The sequence below is a fragment of the Littorina saxatilis genome, linkage group LG16, assembly GCF_037325665.1.
Source record: "Littorina saxatilis isolate snail1 linkage group LG16, US_GU_Lsax_2.0, whole genome shotgun sequence".
Classification (NCBI taxonomy): Eukaryota; Metazoa; Mollusca; class Gastropoda; order Littorinimorpha; family Littorinidae; genus Littorina; species Littorina saxatilis.
The window spans coordinates 26,370,341-26,388,364 of record NC_090260.1 but is presented as its reverse complement, the minus strand read 5'-3'; the positions used below and the strand labels follow the sequence as shown (position 1 = coordinate 26,388,364).

General features: G+C 39.9%; 1 protein-coding gene across 1 annotated transcript; it reads right to left on the bottom strand.

Moving 5' to 3' along the window:
- Positions 1-1,010: 1,010 nt before the first annotated feature.
- Positions 1,011-16,874, bottom strand: LOC138950692 (uncharacterized). The gene is made up of 5 exons (XM_070322408.1): positions 16,002-16,874; positions 14,085-14,248; positions 5,681-6,178; positions 4,403-4,773; positions 1,011-3,961 (listed from the first exon to the last, which is right to left on the bottom strand). Exons 1-5 carry the CDS (start codon positions 16,827-16,829, stop codon positions 3,543-3,545), a joined length of 2,280 nt encoding a protein of 759 aa, XP_070178509.1. The 5' UTR covers positions 16,830-16,874; the 3' UTR covers positions 1,011-3,542.
- Positions 16,875-18,024: the final 1,150 nt, after the last annotated feature.

The window sequence follows — 18,024 nt, the reverse complement described above, 5'->3', positions numbered from 1 at the left end:
TCAGATGACAGAGCGTAGAATAAAAACATGCAAAGGTATAACACAAAAGAAACATGAACTCAAATGACGTAAGCAAAACATGCCTTGCTGAAGAAAACAGTGCTATAGTACTGTACGTTTTTAACAAGTGATAAACAGTCATTAACACCGTAGAATGCTGCAGCACACAGGTAAACAAAATAGCTAGCAATGAGTACAAGTACATTTGACTGAACCTTGAACAATGTTATCATTTACAACAAAAATAAAACGACTTTCTTTTCTATCCTAACATTTATTCACATATTCCCCCTTTAATTAAAAAAGAAAGGACGTATTTTTACTTTTTAGGGATTATGCCTCGTGATAATCATGCTATTAACGTATAATTGTTTCTTAATTCATGTTTATCTTTCTTCTCTATAAGTTGTACATACTATTAGTGAATTTTACCCCAGGAAGTTGCCTGAGAAAGGTGTTTTTGGTTTTTGTGTGCAATATACTTTCGTTTCTGTTTTCTATTTATTCATAAGAGAAAAATAGAATTACTAATACATTCAAATAGCATTACTTCATAAAACAATCGGTTACGAGTTCATAAGTATAAAAAGGGGTCTAAAAAAAATTTGCTCAAATTGATTTTCTCCCTTTCTGTGGAGGGCATAAGTTTTCCCACCAAGTTCTCAAGTAAAGTATGGAAGAGACCTTGGCAGTAATTAAAGGCAAACTGCTTGTGAAATCAGTTCAGCTCACCATCTCATATCTGGCCAGGATTTTGCATGGGATAAGGCTATTCCTCCACTTGGTCACATACCAAAATTCAACACCCTGACTGCTCCCTGTGGTGAGTAGGAATTGTGACCCTCCACGACGGTATGAGTCGCATGTCACCTTTGCATGATTTTCATATTTTTGCATTTTCCGAAAGAGTTGTGTATGCTCTATCCAGTGGTGAAAACCGTTTTAGAAAAGAGCGAAAACCTTTAGCCTGTGACTACGGTGAACTTCACACTGTTACCAGACACTCCCCGGACTTATATTAAGCCCAGCGCAGAACCGCGTGAGGTGACATGCGACTCATTTCGTGGTGGAGGGTCACAATTGTTGATGAATTGTTTTCTTGAGAAAAAACGCACTAGTGTTGCTTTTACACAATTAATTCATAAACTAATTCCCGTTGTGTGAACAGAGAGCACCCAGACGGTTCATTTGTTGGTATGTTAACAAGTGGAGGGATGTTGTTGTACCAAGTGAAAGCCTGGTCATATCTGAGATATGAGCGGGACTGATTTCACAGAAGAATTGTGCCTTCAATAAACTAATTTGGGTGACAGTTTATCAATGACAAGATCAGCAACATGCGCACTGCATTGTTGTGGGAGGGGCTTTGACAAAGAATGTGTGCCATACAGAAATTAAGATTGTTGGATGTGTTGTAGCAATATTACAGTTCAACCTACCCTTGTGATTGCCTCTTGATAACGACCACCTGTGCATTACGACAGCCCAAAAGAAACCCACCAACTTTCATTTAAAATGTTATCTGGTTGTGTAAAGCAATGACATCCAACTTGCCTCGGTTATCCTCAATCTCTTGAATACTGTTTTCATACAAACAGCAGCCTAGCTAGACGCATCCAGAAGGCGAAAACCGAATGGCAACAGCCGATGTCAACATTCGTTAACCTTTTCAACTCTTTGTTTGCGAAAATGTTTTCTATCGACCCGTCAGAGGCGTTTCCAGCGCCATGGAGGTCACGGATTTGCATGGTTAAAACTATTGGCGGTATCTATAGGTCCAATTCATTCTTCTTACTCGGCGTGACGTTATCAAATGGATCGGCTAGCTTTAGCCCTAAGGGGCACAACTCCGCTCATACTCTCTTCGCGCCGCCATATTGGATGCCGTCTTTGTTAGTTTTCTTCATTGCACTCTTGTTCTTTTTGCGTATTTCACTGTGTATGCAGACAAAATGAAGAAAACTGTGCATGCATGAGTCCAAAGGGGATCTGCCTTTTTAACACAACAGCACAACATAAAAAGTAAAGCAAGAATACATTATTATATTCATTTATTTATTCTTTATCTCAAACTACCATGCAGACAGTGCACCAAAATTCACAAGATAAAGCTCTCAAGACAGGCAAATGAGGTACAATGCAGCTCAGGTAACTACTGCAAAGTATAATTTTCAAAGCATCCTATCACAGTGTTCACTCTAAAGGCACAACCGATTGACAATTGTTGATTAGCGCACTGCACACAGCAAAAAATAACCAGTTATAATCGTCTTCTCCGCTCAGTAACTTCCTTCCAGTTGTCACCCTGATGGTAAACAACTTTAGGGATCCTAAAGTGTGCCTGCTGACTGCAGTTTTTGGCCACACAACGTGTCATTTTCACTTTTGTCGAGTCGCCACCCAACGCTCAAGCACTGTCAGAGATCGTGCAAGGCATCCAACATGGCGGCGGATGACCAATTCCAGAGAGTTACGACCCGTGATTCTCATACCGCGCGCGCCGAGTAGAAATGCTGTTGATAACTTGAGTTTCTGCAATGGGCCTATAGCTTTGAAATTTCAGCAAATACGTGCACATACTAGGTACACGGTCACTCCTGTCTGCTTGTTGTGAATTGTTATATAACATTTGAACTTTGCAGAAAAAGTAGTTCAGTCTATGTGTGTAATATCCTCAAAATGGATGAGAACTCTTCATGGTGATTCTTTGCACTATTTTCCATGTTTGTTATGGGTTCCAACTTAATGTAGGCAACCAAATGACCTTTTGCTAGATCATTGAAACCCTCAACATCTTAGGGTTTGGCTACAAAGGATTCAGCGGTTTTAGAAATGGCACACGTCCTCTGTCAAAATCCCTCCAACAACAAAGTCCCCTCTTATATCAGAAGAAGACGTTTCTTATGAAACTTTGATCTCTTCAGAATTCAGCCGTTTTGTCTATAGCACATGTGGGGCCCCCTGTCAACATCCTTCCAATATAAGAAACCATCGTCATCTCAGATATGTGGCTATAAAGTTGTCAACAGCCGATCCCTTGTCAATATCCCACCGAAAAGGATCCCTCGGCATATCAAAATTATATTACAAAGGATTAAGCAGTTTCTGAATGTCGCATGTCCCCTGTAAAAATCCCTCCCATAAGAGCACCGTTTACCTTTCATAATACATCTTCCAGCGTTGGCAATGTTGCATAATTTGATGGGGTCCAGTCTTGGATATGAGGTGTGGTAATACTACTCATCTTTACCATACGTAATGGGGTATAGTGTTGGATATGAGGTGTGGTAATACTACTCATCTTTACCACACGTAATGGGGTATAGTCTTGGATATGAGGTGTGGTGATACTACTCATCTTTACCATACGTAATGGGGTATAGTGTTGGATATGAGGTGTGGTAATACTACTCATCTTTACCACACATAATGGGGTATAGTCTTGGATATGAGGTGTGGTAATCCTACTTATCTTTACCACCCATAATGGGGTCTAGTCTTGGATATCAGGTGTGATAATCCTACTTAACATCTCCACTGGTTTAGGAGTCTACTGCTGCTGGCTGCTGCTGACCACTACGAGGACGGTCTGGGGGTTTGACATGGATTAGCTTGGATGTGGACCGTGACATCGAGCACAGACGAGCCCAGTCTAGATCGAAGTACACGGGCTGTGCAGTCTCCACATAAACCACGATCTTCCTTTCCAAGCCTTGGACAAAACGTGAGCCTGCCGCTACAATTTCGTCAGGCCCTGACATGGTAGCCACGACTCCAACAGCCATCTTATCTCCTGTTTCCAGCACAGTGACAGGAAAACCAGCTTGTCTTAGACCTCTTATCAGACCGCTGGCTGGTCGGGTATTCTTACCTGTGGTTACATCGTGCAAGTAACTGTCCCAGGTAAGAAGAAGAACATCTCTGCAACGTGGGGGCTGTGGGTGGTTTCCCATTGCCCGACCTGTGAGTAAAAACATCACAAATAAATTAATATGTTATATGTGACTACCATAAATCTTAACAGACTGGTTGAGTTATTTTAAATACACATTCGATGGTCAAGCTTGGACGTCATTTAAATTTAAAGGCTGTAACTTTCCTTTGTTCATTGTTTGTTTGTGTTTGTTATCTTGTCTGTTTCTTTCACTTTCCCCAAGTATTACTGTCCTTTTTGTAGCTACAAACATAATCTATTGTCTCGGTACATTTGATATGTAACTATTAAAGTTAACATGTCAACCGTTGACCTCAGAGGGGTCAGACAGAAAGACACACAGACAGACAAAAAGACAAGCTGACATGTAGGCAGACAGGTAGAGAAGCGGGCGGGCAGGCATGCAGCGCAGGCAGGCAGGCAGGCAGGCAGGCAAGTACTATCTCTTATTATTTCTCTCGAACTCACCTGTTTTGCCAACGTCGTGATCGTTGAGGATTTGCGCCACTTCCAATCCACACTGTTCACAGTCATAAGGCTCCTTGACGTGCTCATGTCCTGGGCCCTGGTGGAGTACGTCCTGATGTTCTGGGCCTTCAGCGGGAAGCGGGGCGGCACACTCTTTATAACCGTGGACATTTTTCCCGGGACCCAGAGCGCGGTGCTGCATCACGTGACGAGTGACTAACGGTGGGGTCCTCAGGGGCGTTGTCAGCACTGCTTCTTCAAAGCCCTCAGGTGTGAACTCGTGGTACATGGAAGCTGCCCAGAGGTGAAGACCTTTCTTCAAACGCGTCTGAAGCTTGGCACAGAACTGAGCGAAATATTTTGCACTGTTACTGAAACAAGACGAGAAACGCATGAAAGTCTTGCTCGAGAGGAAAGCTTATTTGATTCATTCGCTGATTTGCGTCACTTAGTGTCGCAAATTCAGTGCAATTCAATTTGTAATGTTTTTCTCTTGCAATTGCTTATGGTTCCAATTTGTTATTACATTTGTTTTTAAGTTGTTCTTTGTGTTATTGACATTGACATAAGACAAAAATATTATATCAAAATATTGTATATTTCAAAACACTACAAAAAGAATGCATTCTGCTATTCAATCGGCATCGTCCTAGAAGAGGAACACGGTATGTGGTTGTTGCTGTGTGTGTGTGTTAACAAAAACTAAAGATATGTACACAAATATGTTTTCTTCGCTGATCATTCCCATCATAAACATCAGTGTGAATATTCCAAATACCCAAATGAAATGGATGCCCTGACGGTTTTGGTAATTCCGTTGAGGGCCCCAAAGGGTTTAAAATCGTGATCGTGATTGGCGATTTTTGACCTTTCTGTGACCGTGATTGCCGAAATTTCTATTTCTGTGATCGTGATGGGACTTTGCCCGTGATCCGTGATGACAAAAAAATCAAGTCTCGTGATCGTGATCGTCATTTGTTTTCGTGATCGTGATGGGCATTATTGCAAAGCATTTTATTTTCAACGTACATTTTTCACAGCTGTATCACTCTATGATCCTCTATTCGTCAAGGTGTTCGTGATCGTGAAAACAAAAATCAACGTAACTGTGATCGTGAAAGCTAAAATTTCCCTTCCCGTGATCGTGATGATACCCCCCCTTTGGGGCCCTCACCCTTGGCTAAGTTTTCTGAAGGTTAGACAGGTCAAATAAGGAACACAGTTCAAACTCATGTGCTGTTATTACTGGTATTCACAGAGAAGTAAGGTATGACTGACCTGGTGTAAACATCACATGATTCGTCCACAACAACGAAGAGTTCTCCGTCTAGAGCTGAGTCAGCAAGTTTTTTCACACAAAGGTTCATTTCACAGGGCAGGTCAAATATGTGGAGTTGAACCTGCGGATTATTGCCGGTTTGACTCGTCATCTCCTTCAGCTGATGAGCGATCATATGTGACGCTGCCATGTTGCCCTCCCTTATACTCACCACATGCACTGGTTTGCATTTGTTTTGAATCCAGTCCAGTGCTCTCAGAATCAGAATCAGAGTTTTTCCGGTACCAGGGGGACCACAAAGGAACACCAAGGGCTTAGATGATTTCTCGCGAAATACATTCAGCTGAGTAGGATGGAGTACAATGTCAGCTGGGGCGAATCTGTTCGCAGTTTCCACTACCCCTTCTCCCAGTGTGCGGATATCTGGGCAGTGAGCTTTGGCCAGGCAAGGCACTGAATAACAAGGCACGGTGACTGTGGTTGCTGGACCTCCAAACCTGAACAGGGAAATCAGAAAGAAATGAGTTAAAGATGAAAGTAGTAATAAAGAAGAGTAGTGGCGAAGTCAAAAAAAGCAAAAAGAAGACTTTGTGTATAAGGCAAAAGAAATTAAAACTATTGTATTTTATCAATAGGCTTATAGGAAATATTATCTTCTTCGTCTTCTCGTTCGCTCCTTCTGGACATCCACTCCTGTGGCACGCACGAATTCCGCCGTCTCCTTTAGGGCCACCAGGTCGCCAGACAGCTTCTCCTGCAGGGGGGTCTCATCCGGCCAAGCTGTGCTTCTTTTTACATTTAGTCAAGTTTTGACTAGATGTTTTAACATAGAACGGGAATCGAGACGAGGGTGGTGATGTATCTGTGTGTGTATGTATGTGTGTGTGTGTGTGTGTGTGTGTGTGTGTGTGTGTGTGTGTGTGTGTGTGAGTGTATGCGAGTGTGTATATGAGCCTGTGCCAAAACGTGGTCTGCCGAAAGAGCCGACATGTTCATGCATTACTGTTCATCAACCGCACTTTCAATCGCAAAAAGCACTGAACAGTTTGAAAGCATGTATGTTAAAGACATAGCAAAGACAGTTTCAGAAGCTTGCATGCATTACACCTACATGAAAAAAATAAAAATGTTAGCCGAAGCGAGCAAATCCGGCGACTTAAAAGTGGGACATTCCGTACATGGTGTTTTGTTCGTCCGCGGTCCAGAAATCTCCGTTGTCAAGTTAGAAACAGTGCCCATAATATTGATAAATGTACCCTAAATTACCACAAAAAGATGATGTCTACGAAAAAAAAGATGTTTATTGGCAAAATATTTGACGTCAAAAACGTCCATAGCGATCGTAACTCCCTGTGTCTCCAGCGAACTCACGATACGTCCCTCGATTTTCGAATCTACGAACGTCATTATCGCAACCGAAAGTTGTAAGCAGCAGTAAATCAAAAGTTTTATTTGATTTGCAAACAATTGATTTAAAATAAAAGTATTTTAAGTAGTTTTGAGACGTTTTTAGGTTGAATGCAATTTTCATGTCTTTTTGTTACGATCGCTCAATATTCAATAACTTATTTTAAATGACCGCGGAAGTATCGGGGCTGCTGTTATAAATAGTAACAAGTCGCGTAAGGCGAAAATACAATATTTAGTCAAGTAGCTGTCGAACTCACAGAATGAAACGGAACGCAATGCAATTTTTCAGCAAGACCGTATACTCGTAGCATCGTCAGTCCACCGCTCATGGCAAAGCCAGTGAAATTGACAAGAAGAGCGGTTTAGTAGTTGCGCTAAGAAGGATAGCACGCTTTTCTGTACCTCTCTTTGTTTTAACTTTCTGAGCGTGTTTTTAATCCAAACATATCATATCTATATGTTTTTGGAATCAGGAACCGACAAGGAATAAGATGAAAGTGTTTTTAAATTGATTTGGACAATTTAATTTTGATAATAATTTTTATATATTTAATTTTCAGAGCTTGTTTTTAATCCGAATATAACATATTTATATGTTTTTGGAATTAGCAAATGATGGAGAATAAGATAAACGTAAATTTGGATCGTTTTATAAATTTTTTTTTTTTTTTTACAATTTTCAGATTTTTAATGACCAAAGTCATTAATTAATTTTTAAGCCACCAAGCTGAAATGCAATACCGAAGTCCGGGCTTCGTCGAAGATTACTTGACCAAAATTTCAACCAATTTGGTTGAAAAATGAGGGCGTGACAGTGCCGCCTCAACTTTCACGAAAAGCCGGATATGACGTCATCAAAGACATTTATCAAAAAAATGAAAAAAACGTTCGGGGATTTCATACCCAGGAACTCTCATGTCAAATTTCATAAAGATCGGTCCAGTAGTTTAGTCTGAATCGCTCTACACACACACACAGACACACACACACACACACACACACACACACATACACCACGACCCTCGTTTCGATTCCCCCTCGATGTTAAAATATTTAGTCAAAACTTGACTAAATATAAAAACGTTACACGCACGCAGTTGGACTCCATTTTGCTACACGGATGGCCGACTTTCGCAGGGAAGGTAAGTTTTCGTTTCATGTCATGAGCGTTACGATCGACATAAAGTTACGATCGACTCAACATTCTTCAAGTTTTTTACTTATTCGCTGTGTTATAGCTAGTAGCAAAGAATATGTTCTGGGTGATTCTTCCTTTCATATTTTAAGCATTTGTCTGGACTGAAAAAGTTCGTTGAAGAAAGGTTGGTTGTTTTTTATATTTAGTCAAGTTTTGACTAAATATTTTAACATCGAGGGGGAATCGAAACGAGGGTCGTGGTGTATGTGCGTGCGTGTGTGCGTGTGTGTGTGTGTGTGTGCGTGTGTGTGTGTAGAGCGATTCAGACTAAACTACTGGACCGATCTTTATGAAATTTGACATGAGAGTTCCTGGGTATGAAATCCCCGAACGTGTTTTTCATTTTTTTGATAAATGTCTTTGATGACGTCATATCCGGCTTTTCGTCAAAGTTGAGGCGGCACTGTCACGCCCTCATTTTTCAACCAAATTGGTTGAAATTTTGGTCAAGTAATCTTCGACGAAGCCCGGACTTCGGTATTGCATTTCAGCTTGGTGGCTTAAAAATTGATTCATGACTTTGGTCATTAAAAATCTGAAAATTGTAAAAAAAAATAAAAATTTATAAAACGATCCAAATTTACGTTTATCTTATTCTCCATCATTTGCTGATTCCAAAAACATATAAATATGTTATATTCGGATTAAAAACAAGCTCTGAAAATTAAATATATAAAAATTATTATCAAATTTTTTTTTCGAAATCAATTTAAAAACACTTTCATCTTATTCCTTGTCGGTTCCTGATTCCAAAAATATATAGATATGATATGTTTGGATTAAAAACACGCTCACAAAGTTAAAACGAAGAGAGGTACAGAAAAGCGTGCTATCCTTCTTAGCGCAACGAATACCCCGCTCTTCTTGTCAATTCCACGGGCACTGCCTTTGCCACGGGCGGTGGAGTGACGATGCTACGAGTATACGGTCTTGCTGCGTTGCGTTGCGTTCAGTTTCATTCTGTGAGTTCGACAGCTACTTGACTAAATATTGTATTTTCGCCTTACGCGACTTGTTTGTTCTGTGATGTCTTTGTTACGATCGACTGAACATTTTCACGGCTAGCAATAGCAACAGCAAACAATGGTTCCGCTTGGATTAGCAAGTAATGTATGAGTTTTCGGACTTGTTTTTACATTTAGTCAAGTTTTGACTAAATGTTTTAACATAGAGGGGGAATCGAAACGAGGGTCGTGGTGTATGTGTGTGTGTGAGTGTGTGCGTGCGTGCGTGTGTGTGTGTGCATGCGTGTAGAGCGATTCAGACCAAACTACTGGACCGATCTTTATGAAATTTTACATGAGAGTTCCTGGGAATGATATCCCTGAACGTTTTTTTCTTTTTTTCGATAAATACCTTTGATGACGTCATATCCGGATTTTTGTAAAAGTTGAGGCGGCACTGTCACACCCTCATTTTTCAATCAAATTGATTGAAATTTTGGCCCAGCAATGTTCGACGAAGGCCGGACTTCGGTATTGCATTTCAGCTTGGTGGCTTAAAAATTAATTAATGACTTTGGTCATTAAAAATCTGAAAATTGTAAAAACAACATTTTTTTTTATAAAACGATCCAAATTTACGTTCATCTTATTCTTCATCATTTTCTGATTCTAAAACCATATAAATATGTTATATTTGGATTAAAAACAACCTCTGAAAATTAAAAATATAAAAATTATAATCAAAATTAAATTGTGGAAATCAATTTAAAAACACTTTCATCTTATTCCTTGTCGGTTCCTGATTCCAAAAACATATAGATATGATATGTTTGGATTAAAAACACGCTCAGAAAGTTAAAACGAAGAGAGGTACAGAAAAGCGTGCATGCTATCCTTCTTAGCGCAACTACTACCCCGCTCTTCTTGTCAATTTCCCTGCCTTTGTCATGAGCGGTGGACTGACGATGCTACGAGTATACGGTCTTGCTGAAAAATTGCATTGCGTTCAGTTTCATTCTGTGAGTTCGACAGCTACTTGACTAAATGTTGTATTTTCGCCTTAAGCGACTTGTTCTTGGTTTGGTTGTGAAATATTTTTCGAGAAGGCCACTCGGGGATCTTCTTGCGTCAATCGTAACGCAAGACATGTAACTCTCACTGTGTCTCGGTTACGAGTGACACAAAGTATTTTTGGACAGCTATGCATTTACATACGTATGCCTTTCTTTTCTATTTAATGTCTGCGTTTTACTTTTAACTTTTGGAATTGAGAGTTTAGGGTTGTGGTTTTTGTTTAATGTTTGTACTGTAGCTTTGATTTACGAGGAATGCATGTCGACCGTAACTTTTCTTGGGAAGGACACAGTATTGTTTTATGTCCTTTGTTACTTGTTTTTTAGTTACCTCAATTACCAGCCTTGTAAATAAATGAATCTGCAGATGAAAGCATATTAATTTATGGTGATTGTGTCAACTTAGACACATCTCTTTGTAGGAAATCAAGTACAGTCTTAGTTCTTAGGACTGATGTTAGAAGTGGTATTGTTGCTCTTAAAAGTGAAATGTTACATTTATCTGGGAGAGGTAGAAGAGACAGGGGTCAGTGCTGTAGAAACCGCACTTGAACATGTCATTAAATTCTAGATGTGCTGTGGGCAAATATTTTTTTGTCTTGTACTTGAGCCTCATTTCTTTTTCGTGATTGTAAGGTCTGCGACTGCAAGTCAGATTGTCACCCCAGGGTGAACGAGTCCGCAAGCAGAACAACGAGCGATCCAAAGAGTACAGACAACGGCTAAAGCTGGACCCTGAACGCTACGATGTCTGCCATGAACGAACTTTGGCGAGGAACAGAAGACATGCTATTCTTACACAAACACGTTTGCACCCACGCGTATGGCTTTGCTTGCAAAGTACACCAACTTTTTGAAAAATACACTCAACGTTTTGGGAAAGTACTCTTGCCTCGGGTTTAGTGTAAACAGGTCTGCATCTGGTTTGGTCTGACTCCCTTCTGACAGTGACAGTCTGGCAAGTTTGCTGATCATGCATTGCCCGAGTAGATTAATTTATTTGATGGGGGAAGCCAATTTTACGAACTTTGCAGTTATCATTATCATATTATTTTACATGTAGGCATTGGCAGCTAAAGCTATGTGTGAAAGCTGATCTGTGATTTTCTCTAGTCTTGTACATTGTGGTACTTTGAATGCTTGTGTGTATTTATTGGTAGAGGTGCACATAATTTTTTAAATCTCTGATTACCAATTTGGGATTGATCAAGTCTTGTATTTACCTTTGTAGGGTGCTAGTGTGCCATGTGTTTCTTTGATTATGTGCATGACTATTTGAGAGTGCAAGTGACACTTAATGTGTGGATGTGGAGGATATTCATGAGATTGACATTTCCCTTGGGCGTTTGTAATTTTACCTTGTTTTCTTCATGAACTTGCCTTTTAATTTTTAATTTTTATTTAACCAGTTTTGAGTGCAAAATGACTTTTGACTCGTTCAGACTGGAATGTAATGTTCACGAACATTAACTGCAGGAACTTTCTGTATAAGCTGATGGTGTAAATATACCACTATTTGGGAATGTTTTGGTTAGTTTTCTGTTGTGTTTTTGAGATTCTTGCTATCCATTTTCCAATGAATTTGTACATTTGAAGACATCTTATCCTTATTTTGCACTTCCTGGATGTAACACCTGGCATTTTGGCATTTCTTATTCTCTTGTCACATTACAGTGTGTGTTCCTGACTTTGTGTGTCAACCGGAACATGAGACACAGTGCCATTTTCATGTCTTCCTTGACCCCGTTACAGTTGACACAGCAGGGACTAGTTTTTCTACTTTGCTTTCTTTTTCATGTGATTTTGAGGTTTGTTTGAGTTGCAAATGATGGTTTTAATAAAATATTCTAGTTTTTGAAACATCTTCTCTGTTTTTAATTTTTTTACAGGATTTCTTGTGACTGGAGTGTGTCAACTGTAACTCAGGACACAGTGATGGGTGTCTTATTTTTCAAAATACAAGGTCCATTTTAGAAGTTCCTCAATGAATCTCTTTTGGGATGTAAATCTTACTTGCTGAGTAAATTTGAAGCAAATCAGTTAAGAACTTATAAAGATACTTATGAAAATGCTGTGTCTCGCGTTATAGTTGACACACAGCTATGTTGATGCGTTTTTTTGTTTTTTTGCAAAAAGTAAAGCCCAAGTTATCTTTTTGATTATGGAAATAGTTACAATATACAAAGTCAATTAGTGTGTAAAGATTAGACAGTATTATTTCCAGTTTGGTTTTCTACCCCAAATGTCCCATTTTGGCAAGCACGTTTTGGCACAGGCTCATATATATATATGTCACAGTGGAAATGAGAATCCAGTGAGATTCCGAATCGCACTAGTGGAGATTGGAATTCCAGTTTGCACTAGGACAAACTAGAATTCTCATATCCACTGGATATTTGTTAGTGAAGATTGGAATTCCAGTTTGCCCTAGTGCAAACGGGAATCCAGTTTCAGTGGAGATGAGAATTCCAGTTTTCACTAGGGGAAATAGGAATTGGGGGAAATAATGTGTTCAAAGGTTTATAACTGTTGTTAAAAACATTTCATCTTGAGTCATTCATGACTTTAAGGCTTACTCATTGCAGATATTGAAATGCAGAAATAAAAATACATATTATTTAATTTCTGCCCATGTTTTATCACGTCCGGAATGTCCTACATGTCAATGACATTGGAAAACGATGTTGAAAAGTCTGTCCTGTGTGATGACTGGCTTGTTGGATGTTTTGCAGTACACAATGTTCCTTAAACCAATTTCTTCCAATTTGAACTCCAATGGTTGAATTGTGCTCCATGTTGGGATTTTTGTCCGGGGAAAGAATGCAGACACGCTTCAATCTTGTTGTACTTTTCTTGAGTTATACAAAATGCATCTTTTTTGTTTGTATCGGACTATGGGATTGCATTTCAGTTTTGTAGCTTAAAAATGAGTTAATTAGTTAGCTCATTAAAGTTGTCATTAAAATGGAATTGTTACTAACAGATTTAAAAATGAATGCATCGTATTCCTCAATTTCTCCTGAATCCAAAAATATATACATATGATATGTTTACTCTAAAAATGTGCTCAGAATTACAGAAAATAGGTTAAGTAAGTAATGCGTTCGCACGCTACGCGGAGACGAGCGTCACCCCGTCTGGGTCTTTTGGTGTGGTTAGTCGAGACTATCTTAAAATAGTCTCGTAGTCTCGGCGATGACTGATTTTTGGTGTTAATATGTTACTTTGATGCTGACAGCTTGACTAAATGTTTTTATATCGCTTCACGCGACTTGTTTCTTCCTGCGGGCATTCTTGTAGAGGATGTGCTGTTATTGGTGCAGTGTTGCAAGTACACATCTCTGACAGTCCTATCTTCAGTTTGTTGAATAGATGTGCCTGCATTCTGTTGTGCCCCGTTCCTAATCTGAAGAGGATGACCTGCTCCTCTCTATTCAGGCTAGTGTAGCTTTCGGCCTTGTCGTGTCTTGGGTGCTCTTTCTGACATTTTGTTTTTTAAATTCGGAAAATTGTTTAACATTTTACAAGCCATGAATGGATTTATGCTCCGTATTACGCAACAACAGTACGACAAGTAATGAAACAGTTTAGTTTTAACAGTATTCAAATAGCGGTACAACTGTACACACACATAAATGGTAGACACACACGCACGCACGCACGCTCGCACCCACGCACGCACACATACACGCACGCACATAAACACACACACACACCACACACACCACACACACACACACACACACACACACACACACACACACACACACACACACACCGAGAAATTAGGTCCAAATAAAGCTCATCTGTCATGGCAGGATCTGGCCCACTTAAGTCCATGCATTGTTGCCACCACGTGTAAGGGTTGATGACGTCATCAGTCGTAAAACACTTTTGGGCTGGATCCATGGTTCTATCGATACCAAGAGACTCACATAGTTTCTGAAAGCAATAGTATAATAATCATAATCATAATAATAACTGACTGTGGACGGAATGTGAATGTAGAATGAACGAGAGAGATGATACATGACTGTTTAGGAAGAGGAGATGGTTTAAGTGAATGTTGTATTAAGACTTGGGTTAATTCTTTAGGAGTTTCCATAAGGAGTTTCCATGGAGTGTTCGAGTGGAGGACCTCACACGGGAGAGCGCAGAAGTATGGTGGCGAAAGAGACCACATCGGCGCAGATGGCTGGACGGAGGAATCTCCATCGTCACCGGTCGTAAATACGACGGTTCTTTTCGCTAATGGCGAAAGTGTTTCTCGGGGAGAAATGTGAAAGGTGCATGTTGGCATCTATAAGGAGAGTTTCTGGGAAATCATCATCTACATGGATTCAGCGGCACAAGGATGTGTAAATGACGACATGCAGTGAGACGTGATACGAACTCGTGAGTGTCTGTCAGCACCTTATCTTGTGCAGTCATCTATTATTGAGATAGTGTCTGTATATCATTTAATTACACGTATTGAATGATTGCAATAAGATTGTGTGAACTGTGTGTTCGACAGGTTGATTGGTATTAATGTTTTGAGGTGAAGAATTGTGTTGTAATTTGTGAGGAATTAATAAGTCTGTATCCTCCCAAATTCTGTGTTTGAAGTGTGTAGTGCGAAGAGTGAAGAGTCAGTTTAATTAGATAGGGCAGAACACGAATACATAACAGTAACTCCTTTATTCGCACTATAATTCACTTCATGACAGCAGACGATATGCGAAAAGCGTTTGCAAACGCGTATTAAATGAACGGTTTGTGCATATTTGAACCCCTGAAATTTGGATCTGTCGCGAGAAGCCAAAACATATAACCCGTCCTGTCATGTGAAATGCAAAGATTTAGAACCACAAATAACAGAGCGCACAGTCTTTTTTTCCATGTCAAAATTAGGTATGTATGGAAAAAAAGAACGTTTAGTTTAAAGCTAATCTGGAATTCACCAAAAAGAAATGAAAATAAAGTCAGAGTTTTGTCTGAAAAAAACCCAAAAACATGGCGAAGCAAGCAAACAAACAAGTATCTCTAACTCAAACTGTCCACTCAAAGCAAGTTATCCACTAAACACGCGTAAAATGTGACTTTTCAAACCCTTTTTGTTGTTGTTGTTCACTTATTGTTACTGTCAATATAGTTATTCAAACAATCACAGTCCGCTAAAAGATGTATGGAGCAAATCTCACAATGATTACTGAACTCAGCGTGACACGCTTCGTCCAACAAATAAAGAATACTGCATGCCTTGCTTTCGTGATACAAGGTTTACACGAAAATAAAATTAATATTTAAATGCGAACGGTTTCGGGGAACTTAAGTGTTCCAAAATCAGGACTTTTGAAATATTTGTAAGATTTACTCCGTACATTCGCGTCGGTATTGATAGGACAGAAAAATGTTTTCGGCAGGTGTGTATTCACGGCTGAGCAAACTTTATTTTTGAAGTAAGTAAAGAAACACCTTGCCTAGGATTCGAACCCAGAACTTCAAGATTTCGGGTCTGACGTCGTTCTAACCAAAATACTTTATAATACCAGGTCTGAAATGGATGAAAAAGTACACACACACACACACACACACAGAGACACACACACTGACACACACACACACACACACACACACACACACACACACACACACACACACACACACACACACACACACACACACGTAGTCGGAGACATTGACGTTGACCAACCTCTTTCAGCTTTCGTTTTTGTGGAGGTGGAGCATCTAGAACTGCACGTAGCTGTTTCCTGGAGATGTTAGGCATGATGAGCGATGTACTTATTCTGGGCTGGTGTTTGTCGCCTGACACCAGGTAGTGGAGTACGTCACGTGACTTCTTTAGCTGATCCACGGCTTTTTTCACTTTGTCTTTTATAGTTTTGTTCTGTTCCGACTCCGGCATATTAATTTCAACAAAGTTGTCTCCGACAGCTTTAATCTCACAAGCCAAGACACCGAACTGTCGGTGAATGATCAATGTGTCAAAGTCTCCTTCGAATTTATTCTGCTTTGTTTGCTGTTTCTGACGTGTCGGGGCTTTGTTTATAACTCTGGGCGGTGCACAGGGGTGTGCATGCTGTGACAGGTTGTTAAGATAGTTCCGGAACTCCAGCTGTGAAATGACGAACATGACTTGCTTTGGAACTCCTGAGACTTGCCCTCGTGCCAGCTCCTTTATGCTTCTCAACACTTTGTTGTTCGCCACGTCATCACGAGCATCACTGTCCTGGGTTAGAGGCTGTAGGACGTACACTTCTTGTCCTGCGACCTTCTCTGGCTTATGCTGGGTTCGGTTCATGTACACTGCAGGCACAAAGTAGGCTTGTTTAGGAAGGTTGGGGTACCACTCCTTAACGCGCTGCTTGCACACAGCAATCTCGGGGTGCTCTACCTTCTGTGCTGAACATTCAGCCTGTTCGGAACATACTTCCATCTGTGCTAAATATTGTACCAACGGTTCTTCATGCACTTGCATTGTTTCTTCAGGCACTTCCATCGGTTCCGGAGAGTCTGCCATGTTGACTGCCAGCTGCAGACACAGGAAAGCAGTCAGTGATAGACAGATAGATAGATAGAAAGATAAATAGATAGATGAATGGATGGATGGATGGATGGATGGATGGATGGATGGATGGATGGATAGATAGATAGATCGGTAAGTAGATAGATAGATTTAATTTATCATCTGTTGACCTATTTGACTCGTGCAGAATTAGTTTTCCAGCACGGCGATGAACAGAATTCAGTCGTTTTAAATGAACATCACCAAAGTGTTGAAGCAAAGTTGATATGAGGCATTATGTGGGCGTAATAAAACAACTTGAGTGCTTCCAAATATGCACAATGCCTTAATTTAGACAATAAATACAACTTGTTGGATACTATAATTTGCAAATTTTACTCAAGTGAGTATGCCAGAGAGAGAGAGAGAGAGAGAGAGAGAGAGAGAGAGAGAGAGAGAGAGAGAGAGAGAGAGAGAGAGAGAGAGAGAGAGAGAGAGATTTCAGTACTTGTCATTCTTTTGGTTTCCATATCGCTAACGAATAAATTTAACAGGTACAGTAAAAGCATTTACCAATATTAACTTACTGTCGCAACGAATGCAACCAACAAGCAAACGAGAAGACTAACGTAGATAAATTGTGTCAGCTGCAACTGATTCAGAAGATGCATGTGCATGCATTAAACTACTTCCAAAAACAGGGTGACTATTTAATGTTTAGTTGTTCATTAATTATGTTATTTGTGTAGTTATTCATTATTCAAATATCTATCAATTAGTTGATGTACTATTTATCTATCTATCTATCTATCTATCTATCTATCTATCTATCTATTTATCTCCCTTCTATCTATCCATCGATCTATCTATCTATCTATCTGTCTATCTATCTATCTATCTATCTATCTATCTATCTATCTATCTATCCATCGATATCTCTATATATAGCTATTCTGATGAACACGTGGGGGAATTCGGGGGCTGTGATTGGATGGTCTCTCCAGATCATCAATGCATATTGCTGCCGAAGTCCGCCATTTTACTCAATATCCAAAAGCATATTGAGAAAAATGGCCGACGCATGGTTCCGGTTTACACATCTGTACCACGCGGCGATGTTTCTATCGAAAACAGCATACACTGACAACTTAAAAAGCTGTTTCAACAACTGTGTTGTGAAATCGAATGCACTTGGAGTCAGTTTTTCTTC

Excerpts from the sequence above, each read along its gene's own strand:
- LOC138950692 (XM_070322408.1), bottom strand. The coding sequence starts at position 16,829 with ATGGCAGACTCTCCGGAACCGATGGAAGTGCCTGAAGAAACAATGCAA. Across the intron at positions 4,774-5,680 it reads TCATGTGATGTTTACACCAG|TAACAGTGCAAAATATTTCG; the intron begins GTCAGTCATACC and ends GTCTTGTTTCAG. Across the intron at positions 3,962-4,402 it reads TCACGACGTTGGCAAAACAG|GTCGGGCAATGGGAAACCAC; the intron begins GTGAGTTCGAGA and ends TTTTACTCACAG.